This window comes from Uloborus diversus, chromosome 1 (assembly GCF_026930045.1).
Source record: "Uloborus diversus isolate 005 chromosome 1, Udiv.v.3.1, whole genome shotgun sequence".
Classification (NCBI taxonomy): domain Eukaryota; kingdom Metazoa; phylum Arthropoda; class Arachnida; order Araneae; family Uloboridae; genus Uloborus; species Uloborus diversus.
Window position 1 is genome coordinate 239715842 of NC_072731.1, and position 19146 is coordinate 239734987.

Here is a 19146-nt window from a genome sequence, read left to right on the forward strand (position 1 = left end):
TTTAAATCAGAAAGTCTTTTAAGCTACGTGCGAAACGTAGTCGCCATATTTGGTCACTCACAAGATAGAAGTAGAAACGATCCTTAATGCCAAAGTTTCCAAAAGCAAAGCATAATTGGATGTTTCCTTTAACTGCAAATTAATGAAAGTATCACAAAATGTGCTGAAAATTGTTTTATTATTATTATTATTATTTTAAATAATTTTCTTGAAAAATGAAAAATTTTGTTCTTAAAACTTAATTTCATCTTCATTTCATTGGATGAATTTGTGCTAAAAACTTTTCAACTGAATTGTAGTTTCGTGAAGATTTATTGTTTTTCAATTGTTTTCATGCTATAAATTCAAAAAATTACTTCTTATTTTTGGGCGCAGCCGCCATATTTGGTCATTCCCAAGATGGAAGTACACAAGACTTTTTAAGTGCTGAAGTTCCCGAAAAAGGCATTGGATGTTTATTGCTATGCAAACTATTGAAAACAAAGCAAAATGTGCCTTTTTTCGGATAATTCATAATTCTTTTCTTGAAAAATGAGAAAATTTATCTTCAGAACAATTTTTTAAATTCTAATTGCTTTAGACCCTATGGGCTAAAAACTGACTATTTTGACTTAACTGTAGTTTTTTTAAGGATTATTAATTATTTATAACTACTTTTATGCTACAAATTTAAAAATCTACTTAATTATCTTAAGTTTTTCACTTAGTCGCCATATTTGGTCGTTTGCATGATGGAAGTAGACGTAAACTTCCAAAAACAGAATTGGATGTTTATCTCTATGTAAACTATTGAAAGTAACATAAAATGTGCAACAAATTATGAATTTTTAAAAATTAATTATTTTCTAGAAAAGAAAAATTTTAATGGAAGCATTCTTTAATAAGCAAAAGAGAAAAAAAAAAGATTATTGGCATTGGCCTATAATCGGCGGATGTTGATTTTTGTTATTATTCATTTTCTGGTATGGCCATCGATGCAACAAGTTAATCATATTTATACTGAAAAAAAGCTTTGTATTTTGCTCAATATGTTTTGTGTTACATACTAATAAGAAAATAAAAAGGAGTATTGTGAACCAAAGGACCAAAAGCGAATGCTAAAAGATTCCTGCCACTACAGCAAAAGGCTAATATTACTCATGACACAAAGCATCGAGAAAACACTAAAACAAGTTGGAAGCACTTTGTTTTCAACAATTAGTAAATCAATTAAAACAATTTTGAACAAAGTGCTTAAAAAAGCTTAAAATTTGGGAAAGAAAAAGAATTTTTTTTTTTTTTAATCTAAGGAGAAAAGTTTCAGTTCTTCCACATAGCTACTTTAAACAATTTTAAATTTTTTGGAAAATATTGCTATTTAAACTTAATTTTGAATGGAGCGAGTAACCTGGAATTTTTTAAAAAACAACCTGGAAAACCTGGAAAAGTCAGGGAATTTTTTTTAACCACACGTGTATGAACCCTGAATTATCAGTAGTTTAGACCCACGCAAGTTACTTAATAAACCTCACGACACAAAATTTCTCAATGAAATGACAAGATTGTGAAATGTACCGTCTTATAAACATAACTAAGTAAATGAAAATTAACTAAAAAGTGTAAAATAAAAAATCATTAAATAAAAACAAAAAAATCCGACTGCGTAAAAACCAGAAAAAAGAAAAAAAAACTAAAAAGAAAAATTTATAAGCCCAGTAGTTTGGAAGGTTGTGAGGTATTACTAAATAATAAATAGTTTTATAATCACACACATATAAGGCAAATCTCATAATCTCAAAAGCAGAATAAAATGATGAACAGTTGGGGCCCATTCTAATTTTACAGGATTCCTTGATTCAGAAAGGAATGGGCTCCGACTGTTGATTCTTCTATTCTGCTTTTGAATATATGATTTGTCTTACCTGTGTACGATTATAAAACTATTTCAATGGTGTAGTTATTCAGTAGTACTTAATAACATTCTAAGCTACTGGGCTTTATATATTTTTTTTTTAACATCTTAAGCGTGATTTTGTCCAAATCATCATGGGCTTAAAAAAAGTTTTAGCTTCATTTGTCCAGAAGGGACATTTATTTTGCAATAAGCAAAATTTTTCGTTAACAGGATACCACTGTATATTAGTGAGGAGTAGGGAAAAACCTATATCATTTGTTTAAAATTTGTATGCAGTTTTTATACCATTTTTAGAAGGTCTATTAAACATTCATGTTTTTAAAAACCTACTTTGGATTTTTATAGCAGGGCTCCCTAAAAATCCGAATTTACCCAAAAAGTCCAAAACCAATTTTGGGTCACAAAGGAACTCATCCTTTGTAAATCCTAAACAAAACAAAATCTGAGCAGGTGTGACATCATCAGCAGAAGACCAGTGCTATTCCGGAAAGGTCTTTCAATCCTCACAAAACCTCTTTCAGGCACTCAAAACCTTCAGGCACTTTTTTGAAGTGCCATGAATCGTGGGAGGAGTTTTATTGTTTGTTTAACTTTATTTTTGCTATAGTGAAAATCTCACTAAATGAGACATTGCCAGAAGGACTCATACATTCCTCAATTTCTGAACTAGCCAGGGAGTCGGCTCTTTCATTTCTATCATTTTGAACGAACCATACGTTTCATTACATTTTAATGCAACTGTCTATTTTAAAAAGTTTAATTAATTTCTGTATTTGTAGTAATAAAACTTTTTTTGTTTAATTTAAATAATATCCTTCTTATTAAATTCTTTAACCAATTTCTGTGCTTAAATTTCAGGTGACGAATAAGTGGGGTTTAAGTAATTTCTAAAACTGGTTATTAAAAAAAAACTTTACTTATTTTAACTGTTCGGAGATTAAATTCCTCAAATTTAACACGGAAGTCACCTCTCAATAGATATAGTAATGCATTTTTAAGAAACCATTTTTAAGCCATGTCGTAATTTAAGCCTCAAATAAGATAAATTTAGCGTTTTATTTAGACTTAATATCATAAATAGGATTTGAAACATTAATAAACTAAATCTTCTAACTATTTACTCTTAAAAGGCAAACTATTTTTTTAAACTAAAGTTTACGGTAATATTAAAAGCATTAGACGTCCTTCAAAATATGTATAATGCATGCATCCTATAAATTTGATTTAATGCAAACGTTAATATGAATGTTAATTTAGTTTTCGATAAACGCAATAAATTAATATTTCTTTATGAAGAGATTCCACTGAACGAGCCGTGTACTTTTACTTAAGGTTTTCTACTTTTATTTACAAGGTGAAACGCGTTGAAGGAATAATTCATTGTGGCAGATAATTAATTTTGCTCACATTCAAGTATTTTATTAAATATAATATGTTTTGAAAAGGTGAAACGCAACCCTCAGGATTTAAAGTATGCCGTTATAAATTAGCCTGATTTATTAGAAATAGTAAGAACAACATGCATTTTTCTCACAAGCTACGATTTTGAGGATAAAGGAATTTCTGGTAAATTGGCTTTGAGATTTAACCACATCAATATGGTTATTTTAAAATTAAAAAGGCTGCTAAAAAGCATATAAGCTTTATTTGTGGTACTCTTTCGTAAATAAAATTAACAGGAAAAGATTAACTATAAATAGTTTATCGAATAATTGGTTTTCGTTGACTGAGGGAAGGAAAAAGTTCGTTAATATTGTAATAGGTAGTTTTACAAGTACACTTTCAGAGTGAAGCTAATGGAAAAAAACTCAGTTAAAACTAATATTTTTAAATGCTATATTTCAAACTCAGAGTTTTATTTTTAGGGACTGTAAGGTTATTTTATTATGCAGGATAACCAACGGGCAAATTGGCAAATAGAGTGAGGTTTAGTGATTACATCACCAAACCAAAACTGCCGTACTGGTATTTGGTATTTTCCAAAACGAGATACCAGAACACATGTACTAATACCGGCATAAGAAATTTATTTAAAGAAAATTAATATCATATTGCTCGTGAAAATCTTCAAGTGCCAAATTCCTGAATTCTTTTTACTTCCTTTTACAAAAAAGGAAGCATTGTATTCGCGAAAAAGATTTCACTCAAAAATCGGCCTTGAAAAAATCGGCCAAAAATTCTATTTTTCTCACCCCCGAATGAATGTTGAGTTTTTTTTTTCGACCCAACCACACGTGGATATATGCCTAGGCACCTACAGACACTTGAAATATCCGTTTTAATGACCCCCGAGTTAATTACAACACATTTTCTCGTAACGTCCGTATGTACGTATGTATGTATGTATCTCGCATAACTCGAAAACGGTATGTCGTAGAAAGTTGAAATTTGGTATGTAGACTCCTAGTGGGACCTAGTTGTGCACGTTCAATTTTGGTTGCATTTGGATGTTCCTAAGGGGGTCTTTTGTCCCTTTTTGGGACAAAATCATTCTTAATTTCGATGTAAACTCGAGTGGTGTTATAATTTGTCGGACACTTGGTGATATATCGCCCGTGTTTACGTAGCCAAGTTTTGTCACCAACTTTGCGGCAAATTCGGCGATTTTTTTAAATTTTAAATTTGATTTCAATTTGGACACTGTTGGTGATACTTAGAGAGTAAACAATTGAATCACATTAAAATTGCCAATAATGGGGAAATGACATTAAATTCGAGTAAAAGGAAGACATGTGATGCACACATCAGCTCGTTTAAGGTAGAATTATTGCTTTATAGTATCGCCACTTCTCTTTACTTATCTATGGTTTGGAGTGAGCGCAAATATTATAATGGCAAATTCCTGAATTTATTTTTATGTTACAGTTATTGTTTTATGGTATTGCCGTCTATCTTTAGTTGGTGAAATAAAACTGGCAAGTACAGTGAAGTTTAGTGATTGCATCATTGGACCAAATTGCCGTACCGGTCTTTGGTATTTTTCAAAACGTGACACTGGAACACAAGTATTAATACCTGTAATTGAAATCGATCTGAAAAGAATCAAAATTATATTGCTCGTTAAAATCTTTAAATGCGAAGTTCTTGAATTCCTTCTTATTAGAATTATTGCGTTATGGTATTGCCGTTTCTCTTTACTTATCTATGCTTTGGAGTCAGTGCTATAAATTTGAAAAAAGGTGATAGGGCGCCTGCTTTTGGAAAACATAACTTTTTATCCAGCAGTCTATTTCGTAAGCGATGGCGTTTTCAATCCTAAAATCAGTAATTACTGACATTGAACCACTGCAACAATTTTGAAGCATTGGAATGCCAACGCGTGAGTTTGTTGACAACAAAATTTTGTCGCGTGTTAAAATTTACTATGAAATGAAAGAGCTCTTGTGTCAATTTAACGAAACTTTATAGAGCTCTTATTGTTGATGGAATTGTTGATGGTTCAAGCTTTTTAAGACGAAAGTAAGAGCTTTTGGCCTTTTTTTAAAAATTAAGTGAAAAGTGAAGCGCTGTAAGTGTCAATTAAAATTAATTAGTTTTCAACATTTTTGCATTTTTTTTACCTTATTACATGTTAACATTGGAATTTTTTTTCTTTCTCCTGTTTCATTCAAAATTACACTAAATGTATATTTGTTATAGAATATGCGGGGTGCATAGCGATATTAGGTCGGTGGTAATTGGTAGCACGGAACTTTGAGACACTATTTTAAGTCGTGCATAGAGTTCTGTAACAAGAAGAGTTTTCATGAATAACAGATGATAATTGATTCTACTTAACGACTGCTTTGAAAGTGTAATGTGTGTTCAAACATGCAGAAGCGTACTAAAATATAAGACCAGTAACAGAATTAAGTGATTAAGAAAATTTATTTCTGAAATTAAAACGGTAGCTTTCACTACATTTTTTAATAATTGTAATTTTATTTAATATATGTTTTGATAATACTTTTATTTACGAAGAAAAAGACAGAGCTGATAATTGGCAGTATAACGCTACATTAATATATATATATATATATATATATATATATATATATATATATATATATATATATATATATATATATATATATATATATATATATTTTAAATTATTATTTGGTCAAAAAAAAGGATCACAGCCTCTTATATTCTTCTTAAGGCGTTTCTTTAAAAATATAAGTCTAGTAGCTGTGCTGCACCAACATTGTTTTCGCTCGCGCCTTATCAAGAACTAGCAGCATGATGTTTCTGTCAGTTGTTAGACACATAGTATGCGTGAGAAGCAAGAAAAAAATTGCCCTGGACGTAGTAAAGGCAGAGATAAGGTATAAGTATGCAACTCAGTAAACATTTTAGGTTGTAAACGCATAACATCTTAATATTTTACGCCTAAAATATCCTGCAACGTATTTGTCAGCTGTCTTACAACGAAAACAAAATTCCCAAAGAAATTTTTTCGCTTGCTTGTTTTTTACAGTAAACCCTCTATTATCCGCGAAAGGCTTCACACTTCCAAAAAATGTTTTTCCGGCGATGATCATCTGTAAGTTAAAAACATATTTTGAACAGTTCAAATCCATTAACATTAACGCCTGCGGGGAAACTGAAAGTCAAAGTAGATTCCGCACTTGAAGGCGGATTTACTTCAAGCAAATATTGTTGGAAATAGCTCTTGACGACAAACTCCTGACTCCGACTCCTAGAATTTCGGGGCACCTGACTCCTACTCCTGTGCCAGACAATTAGTCGGACTCCTACTCCCCGACTTCGTAGTTTTGACAAAAATTTATACATGGAGGAAAAATAACCGACTCCGATTCTTGGATATTCGACTCCGACTCCAACTCCTTTATCCGAAAATAAGTCTAACTCCGATTCCACAAACATTGGCAGAGTTGTGTACTCTAAGAGAAATGACCGATTCTAACTCCGAGTCTTTGAATCAATTACCTTCGACTTCCGAATCTGATTCTTTTATCCCAAAATAAGATTGACTCCGACTCCGCAGCCATGGTTTTAATTGTGAAATATTTATTGTTGATATAACTTGTTTTTATTTTCAATAAAGGTTTAATTTATGTATTCAGTTTCTGGCGGATCGACTAGAAGTCCTTTATATTTCTACATTAACATATGCACAGACGATTTTTTTTTTCGACATTGAAAATTATTTCTCTAAGTTGACATTTTATTTTATTTGTTTTGGAAAGTACACTAATTCATTAAAAAAAATTATTTTTTGGCAATATGTAAAGCATAAACGTTTTTTTTTTTGATATGATGTATATTTATAATTTTATTGTTTTTCTTTCTTTTTAAAAGCGGTTAAAAAAAATTTTAATCGAAAAAGTGTATAAGCTGCTTCGTTTAAAAGGGTGCTACTATTTATTCGTTCGTTTATTTATTTATTTTTTTACGCATCTAAATCTTTAGATGAGTGAAGCATGTTTTATTCCTAGAAATCGACTTAAAATATTAAGAAATTATGTTTGAAAGAACATACGATTTTTGCTATTTTTGAGAATATTGATCAGATACTAGAAAGTAGATATGGGTACACGGGAAAGTAGGCTCGCTTAGTTCTAGACGGAACTTCTTGTTAAATTAGCATTAATAAGCTATTCTTTTTTAGCTTTTTCATGCAATTTATTCATTTACTAATATCGCATTTAGCTGTAGTTAAAATGCATGAGAGTGTTTTTGATTTTTTAACGTATTGCACACACTAGTATCGTTTTTCACCCAATATGTGAATTATCAAAAAATTATCTTATCCGCGATTACAGTGCCACCCTGTTCCACGTATAATGAAGTGTATAATGTAATTGAAAAACGAGCTGATGTGTGCATCACATGACTTCCTTTTACTCCAATTTAATGTCATTTCTCCATTACTGGCAGTTTTCATGTGATTTAATAGTTTACTCTCTAAATATCAACAACAGTGGCTAAATTGAAATCAGATTTAAAAAAAAAATCGCCAACTTTGTTGCCAAGTTGGCGACAAAACTTGGCGAAAAAAACACTGGCGATATATCGCTAAGTGTCCGCCAAATTATAATACCACTCCAGTTTACATCGAAATGAACAATAATTTTCCCCCAACAGGAGCAAAAGACCCCTTTAGAAACGCTTGAATGCAACCAAAAAGAGAGGTGACAATTAGACCTCACTAGGAGTCTACGTACCAAATTTCAACTTTCTAGGACATACCGTTCTTGAGTTATGCGAGATACATACACACATACATACGTACATACGGACGTTACGAGAAAACTCGTTGTAATTAACTCGGTAATCGTTAAAATGAATATTTCGCGTGTCTATACGTTCTTAGGCCCTTATCCACGTGTGGTCGAGTCGAAAAAAAACTCAACATTCAATTCGGGGGTGAGTAAAATTTAAATTAAGGTCGACTTTTAAGTGAAATTTTTTTGCGAATACAATACTTCCTTTTTTGTAAAAGTAAGTAAAAAACAATGAGTAATGTCTCCAAGCAGTGAATTATAACTCGTATGGTTTGCCGTTTCATTATTTTGCATTCAGAATAGAGGTTTGCTTACATTAGAGGGAGCACAAAGAATAAAAGTTCTGAAACACGTACGTACGGTAAACTGTTAGCATAAAGTGCGTTTTCCGTTCTTGCCCATCAATGATCGCAGAACACGTGTACGTTCCTCGATCTTCATATCTAACATCTTCGAAGACCAACTCTAAGCCAAGAGGGTTGTACGGGTCAGCTTCTACGTGAACTCTGAAATCAAAATACATCTACATGAGAATGTAAATCATTATAACATGATTTGCAAGGGGGAAAAAAGAATGAACGAAACAATATTTATGTAAATAAAGGGGCTTGTGTGTGTGCACACGTGTTCACAAGATAATGACACATAACTTTTCAGATTTAAATGAAAATTGATTTAAATTACAATCAACTCCCGAGAACACTAATTCTCACAGTCCCATTCAAAAATACAAATTATTTTCATTTGAACTCCAATGGGGTCGTTTCCAAAATTTTAAAAGTATTTTTTTCTGAAAGAGCATGCTTAAAAACATAGGATCTAACCATTTTTTAAATAATTTATTTAAGTTTAATATTTTTAAAAAATTACTTAAATCGATGCGCTTTCATCGTTTACTCTTTTGTCGTGTGACATCACAAATGATAAATGCCACACAATGTTGCCATTCACAGAACAAAATATTTAATTCGCATCTTGATTCACGTGCATTGGCAACGATATGGTTGATAGCAAGCGTAGAGCGCAATTTTAATTCGTTGCTTAAATATCATAACGTGGAAACGTAGTAGAAAGATGCGGCAAAGTGCACCATTTGTGACGTTATCAAGACCACACCTTGTTTAAAAAATCGGACACTTTAAAAAATTAATTAAAAAAAACTGTTGGGAAAATTAAAGTATTTTCTGGGTCCATGTTTTTTTTTTTTTTTTTTTGCTCATTCTATCCATTTCAATGACTAAAAGTAGTACTTTTGACTGAAGGAAACCACCCCATTTCAATTAAAGTTGTAAATTTGAGACTATGGTATGAAATAAACGTCATATATTTAGCACTAATGGGAAAAGATGGATCCTACGCTCAAAAACAAAAATTACTTTTTAAATAAGTAAGCATCAAATCCGTAATTTGACAATAATCTAATTTCGTATTTTGACAGTTCTTTAATTGTGTTGAAAAACCAATTTCGAATTTGTGTTTCCAAGCAATGTATATTGCTAGTTAGTTTCAGAAATAGTTTTTTATATTACTTTGACAAGGCAAAAATATTTTTAAAAAAAGAATATTTCTCTCTAAAACTAAAATGTCAAACAAACAATTACCTTCCATAATGTATTAAAAAGCAATGCTGCTTTTGTGAACAGCATCCAATATTCACGTTTCAATTTCACTTATAAGTTTTTGGAGTCAAAAGAAGGCATTTCGCATACAAAAGAATAGAAATTCGCGCATTAGCATATGTAAAGGAAAAAGTTGAACTTCAAAGGAGATGCCACATCAAAGGAGAAAAAAAATGCTCTGAATTTTCTTCAATAAAGTGGAAGACGAGCACAAGGAGGAGAAAAATACCTCAACACAGAAAACAATGCAAATGAGAGAAGAAGGGTCAAACTTTGGATCTTGGGGAGGCATTAGAATCATGCAAACGCCCATGTGGTTTAAATATTTAGCTATTAATTAATAAATATTCTGCACGTAAAAGGTTGATTTCATCGAACATAGCTTACCAATATTTGCTATCTTCCACAAACACACTACAGAACTTACCTTTGAAGTAATAGAAATTTATTATGAAAAAATGTTCCTACATTACATTATTTTTAAAATAAAGCCCACGTGTAGCGTTTCACTTTCAAAAGTTTAGAAATTTTAAAAATGCGCGAAATGATAGAAATAAAAAAACTTTTACGAAATAGAACTAGCAGATATACTTGAACATTTTTAGAAAGGTTTTTAAATACGTTATCGTTTTCACGTGTCTTTAACATTAGTTTCTATTAGAAATATTTCCTTTTCGTTTTTTAACAATCCAGAAGATTCTCCCCTGCCCTAAAACCTTTGGAATCTGTTTCAATCATCTTCATGCTGGGTAGTTACCAGTTACGTGATCATTTTTAATAACATTGAATAACTTCATCAACAGAAATATCACACTGAATTTTTGTATTGAAGTTCGTCAGAAATTAAGCCCTGTTTTCCGAAAAAATATATATTTTTAAATGTTTCCAAGAACGTCATGCCTTTTGAGAAAACCCACCATCTTTCAAACTTTAACAAAGGAAAATACTTTTTATCTACAGTTCCATTATGTCACTACTGAAGCAAAATGGAGCATGATTTCTTAAAATTTTAGATAAAATTTTAAGTACGTATTCAATTACTAAATATACATACACACAAATAAATATTTCGATAAATATATAAGTTTTAAGTATTTACACAAAATTTTGAATACATAAGGGATCTAGTAATTTGTATTCATCAGCAACTTACTGATTCTTTGAGTGAATTACTTCCGACAAAGCAGCCATTACATGAACAAAAGGACATATTCCTCATTTAAAAAAAGAGGGAAAAAATCTCATTTTAAGAGATCTGCTTTCATAATGTCTTGAAGCAAGGAAATGAGCTCTGACAATGGGTGTGGTTCTGGTATCACATTTCCGGGACTACTTATTTAAGCTACACATTTTCTTTGGTTATAATCACTTTCATTTGCATATCCTAATCGATTGGTGTAAATACAATCCCAAATCAAAGTTAGGCAATCAAAATCGTTTAAAATCATTAATAATTAGAACTGATTTAAATATTTAATAAATCTGGGCTCAAGCTATATTTAGAGCACGGATTATATGCAAATGCATAATATACGTATGCAATTTTTTAAAGCATAAAAATGCTTAGAAACGAGTAATTTGGTAAGCCATTGAGAACTATTTCAAGGAAACGAAACCTTTTTCCTATCGGTAGTGTCACAACATTTTAATAAATCATAAAACATGTTGTGACACAACATGTTTTATGATTTATTAAAACGTTGTGACAGGTAGCTAATAAATGAAGGGAATAGGCTTTTTGAAGGGAACGGGAATCAATGAGTGACCTTAAATTCAATTAAACTCCCGATTATCAGCGGAATCGATTGTCGCGGATATCGCAAATACCCGGTTTTACTACAGTGGTGGTAAAAAAAATTGCATCACCCGCGCCGCAAAAGAGAGGAATATCATCCCAAGTGTATTCAACGCACAGTCAAGCATCCCGTATCCCAGATGATTTGGGGATGTATTTCTGATCAAGGAGTTGGTGGGCTTCACTTTGTGCAAGGAACAGTAAACGCTCAGGTGTATATTGGCATTTTGGAGGAGAAATTGCTTCCTACTATCCGGGATCACTTTACTTCAGTTCCAAACGTCATTTTCCAGGATGATTCTGCTCCGTGCCATAAAGCAAAACTGGTAAGTTACAATTTAAAAACCTTTTTCCTGTCATTAGACTTAAATTGACATGGGGTTAAGTACTTTTTTTCCTCTAAACTCACGCGCAGGTTCAGAAATGGAAACATGAACATCTGGTCAGTTCATTTATTTCTGTTTTAAGTATTTCAAAATACAGTTATTTTAACTAAACACGAAATAATTTTTTTTTATAATTATTTGCACGAGGATCATAAAATGTAGGTGTATTGTTGTTTTCTTAACAGAATTGGGAGAGCGTATTCAATATCGTTTGAGAGTTTACACAGTGTTTTGTAACGTTCAGCATTATATTTTCCTCTTTGTTCTAAAGTAAATCGTATATTATCAAGCACTTTTCTGACATCTATTGAAAATAAAGAGGCAAATTTGACTCTGAGATATTCTCATCTTCTGAAACCGATTCCTTCACTTCTTGGTGGCGCTTTAACACTTTTTTTACGTATGATGTCCAAAAGTTTGATTTTATAAAACGGCGATAGTGATTTTATTAAAATATGGTTTTAACATGTTTTGGTGTTGCAATGATTCTGTTCTTTCATATTTGATTTTAAAAAGCGACTGATTTTATAATCCAGTGATTTTATTAGTGGCGGGTACGTACTAACTTTAATCTTCTTTAATAACATACTTTAAAAACTATATAATCATATACTAACTTTATTTTATACTTTTTAGTGCTTTTAATTTTTAAAATTGAATGTTTAATTTGGAGAAACGTATTTTATATTTTTTATTCTTACTTAAATGTGAACTTGATAAAATTATCCAAAGTTACACATTCTAAAAGCTTTTATGACTATTTGAAAGTTAATGATTTGGTAATTGTTATTGTGTATAAAAAAAAAGATTTCTGATATGAGTAATTGGACTTTTGGCACTTTTTTAGCATTTTCTCATCTTATGTTCTTAAGTATTATGTCTCAAAGTATCCTATTTAGTTAAACTGCATCACATAAGTTGACGTACGCTATTATTAACTCTCATTTTAATTTCAGAAAATATGACTTTAAAATAAAATGTAGATGTGATTAGTTCGAAAACCTAATACTTATGGAAAGAGCCTTTTTCAAAAAAGAATTTACAGCAACAAATTAGTTACGCCTTTAAGAACTCACATTACTAGAAGTTTAAAGAATTTTTATTGTTTTTCTTTCGATTAAGTGCTGTACATTATTTTTTAACTGTAGATTAAAGTAGAGTAAAAGAAAAAAAGTGTCCATTCTAACTCTTTTAATTGCAAATAAATAAAAAAAAAAATTCAAAAAACTTCGCAAACGAAAGTAAATACATTAAGAAAGGAACTGTCTAATTACTTTACATTAGGTTATTGAATTAAATTAAATGTTTGCAATTGTAGTAATTTAAACACTTTTTATTCGTTTACTCTGCTCAGGAAAAAAAACATTTTTCATATTTTTAGAAACAATTCAAATTAAGAGTTAAAAATATAATTCCAAGCATAATTGATTCATAACACTGACTAAGAAATTAGTTGGTTTTATTTTAATTGCACAAAGCCTGCTAATTCTAAACCGAGTTTTAAAATTACGGCAATCAAGGGTTTTAAAACTATTTTAATTCCCGTTTTGTATAAATATTTCAATGATTCCATTTTGTGTATCGTTTGGATATTTCGCTTTAAAATTTCGATAAAGCTACATACAAAACGTATAGTAGTTTAAAAAAAGTAATGGAAATTAAAAAATACTAAAACGTACTTAAATATCTGTTTATGATTTTTCATCAACGTTTTTGGATAAATGAGATATCTTTATTGGTATCATATTAATCGTAAAAAGCAACTTTCGAAACACTGAATAATGTAAATGTTACCGTTAAAGTATGAAATCCGGAATTTTATAGAATACCTATTTATTTCATGGAATAACTGATCGTGTCCGTCAAAGTGTAAAATTGTCTTGTATTTCATGGTTTAACTAGTTATTTCATAGAATAACGATCTGAAGCCCGTTAAAGTGTAAAATAATCTGTATCATTTACCTTGCACGTCAAGTACATTTACCGTCCACCTCAAACCACTTCCAAAAATGTTCGTGTAAAACCCAGTCTGTCAACAAAAAAAAAAAAAAAAAAAAAAGTTTTTGTTTTACAAATAATGTTCTTTGTAATTTCAAGTGTCATTTTAGTAATCCTTGTTGTTACAAATGATTTTATGGTACGTTTCGATAAGTATCATTTATACGCTGCATACATTAGATAAATTGCTTCTTTTTCGTTTTAATTGCCTATCATTAGTTTATTTATAGAATACCTAGTTATTTCATTTTGGATAAATTGTTTATTTTACACTTTAACTGCTCTCATTAGTTAATTTATAGAATATCGAGTTATTTCATAGAATAACTAGTTAAAGAGTCAGATTAATAACATATTATACACTTTAACGGACACGATCAGTTATTTCATGGAGTAACTAGGTCTTCTCAAAAATAACTGCATTATATACTTTGAAGGTAACATAAATTAATTTGTATTTATTTACTTATTTCACAATCTTCCAAGAGCATTTAAATTCTATAATCAAGTAATTGTACATTATTTCAAGAAAATCAAGTGAGCGCGTCCGTGTGTTTTTGCGAACAATATTTTATTTGAAGAAAATAGTTCCTTTAGAATAGAAATTTTTCCAATGCCATGCATAATGAATGAAAGTTCATGGAAAATTTAGGACGTAGATTTTCCAAAGAAGACATTAAGTGAAGTACGCATCTTTGAAAAGCGTATCATGAAGCTAGTTGGGCTCATGTTCTTTTTAAATGTGATACAGTGAAGCAAATCTTTTCAATTGCTTTTCTAATGAAAAAACTGCGTATGATGCTATATTTAAGGTCGCCCTTTGGGTGTGGCACATTTGGAACATTTCAGGACAGTTGACTTCACGTTTCCGGGCTACGGATTTATTTTCCATTATTTACTAGTGTATTTTCAGACACTTTTAATTATGTTTTAGAGAGCTAAGTAAATCAGTCATAAAGCTACTGATAGCTTTATAGCAAGGTTATAAATTATTTTTGATTATCAATAAATTTAATGGAAACTCCATGCTGTTTCCAATAAAACCTAATGCCTCTTTGATACATTCATCAACAACATTAAAGAATGGTTTCTTACTTCTTATGGCAATAATACAGGGTGCGGAAGAAAAAACTCCCACGTTTCATCTAGTCGGATCTCGATCAAATTTGGCAGGCAGGTACTTAGGCATTCGAGAAGGAACATAGGTGGTTTTCGAACATCAAAAAGGTACCGAACCGCTCGAATTTTAATTTTGGGGCCCGAAAATGGCATTAAATGCTCTTTCTATCTTAAATAATTATCCGATTTTCTTTGATCAGGTCCCATTCGAAAGCCCGCGAAAAACCCTCTGAAACGGTTTTTCTTTTTGCATTTATTTCATTTTAAATTGGCGTGAATAAAACCATTCAGAAGGCTTCCACTTTTTTGTTCTCGACTGTAACTAAACAAAATTTTGTTTTGAGTTAAAAATTTCCTTTTTTGATTATTATTTGGCGGTTTATGTCTTTTTTTTTTCTTTGTACTGCCAGCAGAAGCTAATCAGGAAAGTAGCATTTAATTTGTTCAGGAATTTCTGATTTGCCGTTTTCTTTCTTTAAGGATGATTATTTTGACCGAAAATTTTACAGTGTATTTTTTTCTCCTAATTGAACTCAAATTGTTGAACATGCGTCACTTGACGCATTTTTTTTTTATTGAGCTAAACCGTGCAAATCTGGGCAAGGCAGCTAGTATATGAATAAAAAAGAGAGAACAAAAACTAGTTGAAAAGGTTATTGACAGTTTTAAACAAAAAAGGTTATTCAAGAGTGAAAATGTTTGAGTTGATTTCGTATACATTTTTGAAAAACTTATTGAGTTTTTGGGTACCATAGAATTTCATCTCAATATCAGCAATATTTTTAAATGTATTTATGCTTCTAACCCATTGCTGTATTAGGGTAGGAAACGCAGGTCGCCTGTTTCTCTCTTGATCATTCGATATTTCATTCCACTTGCATACAAGTGAATACATACTTACAACATTCGCAACAAAAACAATTTCTACTACAAAAGCGTAAAATAGTCAATTAATTTCGTTATTTTTTTAAATCCAAAAAGTTGTGATCTTATCCACACATGAAGCTTGGAGAGAAGTTTCTTTGTAACTGAAAACGCAAAATTTTAGTGCTGGAGTAGGTTTTATTCTTACCAAATGCAAAATGCATTTCCTGTCAGGCCAACGGCAATATAAAAAAAAGTACGGAAATATTCAATGGATTTATTTCTACCGAAACTCGGAGCTCGGGATATCTTTCATTACGTTATCCATATTCTTATACTATACTTATTAGTACGAAAAATAGAAAAAAAATCAGAGATGCAATCTAAAATTTTTCATTAAAGTTTCTTTCTTTTTTTTTATGCAGCATCAAAAAATAATCTTGAAAGTTTAAAATTTGTCGAAAATTGCGATTTTAAACTGAAATTATTCAAAAACATTTTTTGCCTTTTTTTACATCTAAAAGTAGCCTTCTTTGAACCTTACGAAATGCATTAAAACACGTGTTCTTGTTTAGGATTTTTTTAAGTTGATTTATAGTCATAATTTGTGTGTAAAAATATAATTTTCTAATATTTTCGTTTATTGGAATTCTAACGTCTCAAACCCTGATAGCTTCAGTTATTACGCACTGAATTAATATCAGTGGAACATATTTTAGTTAGCTTTTTTTTTAAATATTATTTTACATCACCCTACTTTTATGCAGAATTATGATAAACTATGATGGTGTATAAAAGAAAGAACTCATATATCTTAGAAACACATAGCTTTAAGGGAGAATCTTAATTAATAGCATTTAAAACAGGATTTTATAATATGATGACGCATTTTTATGCTTTCATATCTTCATAATCCTGACAGCATGAACGCCAACTTTTTTTTAATATTTCTAAACATAATACCATATTTAATTAAAACGCACAAGACATATTTACAAGCAATAAACGTAAGCAGCACGAACATTGTAGCAAAGCTAGAAACTAAATGCGAAGACTTAATATCTCCCTCTCTCCCTCCCCTCTTTCTGCAGGGATGGATAATCGAAAGTCTCTTCAGTTCAGTTCGGTACAAGTAATAAGCCAGCAGTAACCCCTCGGACCTACCAATGACCAACATTTAACTTTGTTTCCATTTAAAGATAAACTGGTAATCACTAAATTTGCTTAAACATAACCATTAACTTTATATGGATTAGAAAGTTGAATTTTGGCACGGAAAAGTAGTTTCAAAACTTATTAATCTGTGATTTGATTATTATTTGCACAATTTAATGAGTTTTATGTCGTTTGACAAGCATTTCGATGCGGAGTTTAAAAAAGGTGTTTCAACCTTTAATCATAAAATAATTTGTTTAAAAAGATCAGAAAGTAACACTATATTAGTGATTAAAATAGCAAGAGAAAAAGAGTATCTTTTAAGCTAAAAAGTACTAGGAAAGCATTAGATCAATTTCTTTGTTTTTTAAAATCTTTCAATCAGTTAAAATGGAAACTTTTCCAAAATTAAGCGCAATTTATACGCTTCTGTATGATAGGTTCCAAAATAATGTATTAACTCTGTAATTGGTTAAACGGTTCTAAATATTTAGTGAATGATAGGTCGAAATAGGCTTTTCTGAGAGTGTGCAAAAGACTATGGGCTTTAGGCAACTCCTCGTAATCTCATTAAAGAAAATAGTTTTCGTTCTTTGACATCATACCAAACGGCTTTTTGAATATAATACCATTCCGAATTTTAAATTAGAAAATCGACAATCCAAAATGTAAAAGAAACAATATCAGTCATAAAACTTTATTAAATCTTTAACTTCATTTAGTTTAAATCTAAAAAACTTTTCAAAGAATTTCGTTAGATGAATGCGAGTAATGTGAAAACGATTCAAAAACGCCATTTTTCTTTTAAAAAAGTTTCTTTTCCTCATAACTCCAACATGAAAGAAAATCAGAAATCAATTTTCATGATCTCCAAGATCTTTGAAACATATACTTATAATTTTCTACAATAAATTTAACGAGAGCACTTGACATTTCTTTGGAAAAAGAATTTAATTGTGAGCTTTTCCTTTAACAAAAAAAAAAAGTTTTTTCTAGCACGAGTATTGTCGTGTCTCTTCGAGTCTTTTACGACTATTGCGTGAGAATAAAAAGCGTTGAAAACTGTTTGATCGTATAAAATGAGTGTTGTAAATAATCTGTCTAAATGTGTACGGACATTTTTTTATATTCGCTGACAAAGCGAATTCAGTGAAGTATCATTTTTGAAGAATGAACACGAATTTGAAAAAAAATCTTTACAAACTTTTTCACAAGAGAATCCTTTTCCCTTCAGACATATGACAGAACTTTTAATCTTATTTTATTTAATTTAGTTAAGGTATTTTAATTTATTAAATTTTCAGGTGTACGTAATTTTTAAATTTCTTACTTTTTACCTTAATTGAATTCATTCAAAAAAGGTATTAATTAAACGCAAAAAATGTAAATTAAACCAATTCTCTTGTAAGTTAAATCTTTTCTTATTTAAAAAAAAAACACTCACTAATTGAAAAGTTGTAAAATAACTACAAAAAGTAATCTCCAAAATTACTTGTTTATTGCAGAGACAATTTTTGTTAAAATATTCCAATTTCAAATTTTTAAAGAACAAACGAGTTTAGGGAGAAATCATTTTTTTAACAGGGAAAATGTTTTTGTCAAAAATAGATTTACTAAAAAAGTTTCGAAAAAGTAAAAACCTTCCAATTTATTTATGTGCGGTGGACATGGACCGCATAAAAACAATCGTTCAAAACTTCACGAGTAGCTGTATTTTTTTTTAAGCAATAGCGCCTAAACATATGAATTCATTAATTAGAGTGCACATAGATGGTGCATTCAGCACACATGAAGATAGAGTAAAATATGAAAATGCAACAAAGTAAACTATAAACATGTAAAATGTAACAAGTAACATTTTTAGAGCATGTAATGCCTTAAAAGGATACATTTTACCCTTTTAGAGCATTACATAGCTGTAAAAATAGACTTCGCAAAAAAAAAAAAAAAAAAATACGGCTAAATTGCACAAAACAATCTCACAAAAGAAAAAAAAAATCACTTATAATCCTCACTTCGCCAAAAATCTGACGTTTATATTAAATAACTCAAAGCGATATACTTTGTGGTTGGTAGTGATCCTTTT

The 19146-nt window shown here is 30.4% G+C and overlaps 1 protein-coding gene across 2 annotated transcripts in view; it reads right to left on the reverse strand.

The window, feature by feature from the left end:
• The window catches only part of LOC129226011 (fasciclin-2-like), a 131218-nt gene that overhangs the window by 35604 nt on the left and 76468 nt on the right, over nt 1-19146 (reverse strand). For both annotated transcript variants that reach the window (XM_054860589.1, XM_054860595.1), the window contains one exon: nt 8485-8630. In XM_054860589.1, coding sequence (XP_054716564.1) covers nt 8485-8630 — 146 coding nt within the window. The remainder of the gene's footprint in view (nt 1-8484; nt 8631-19146) is intronic.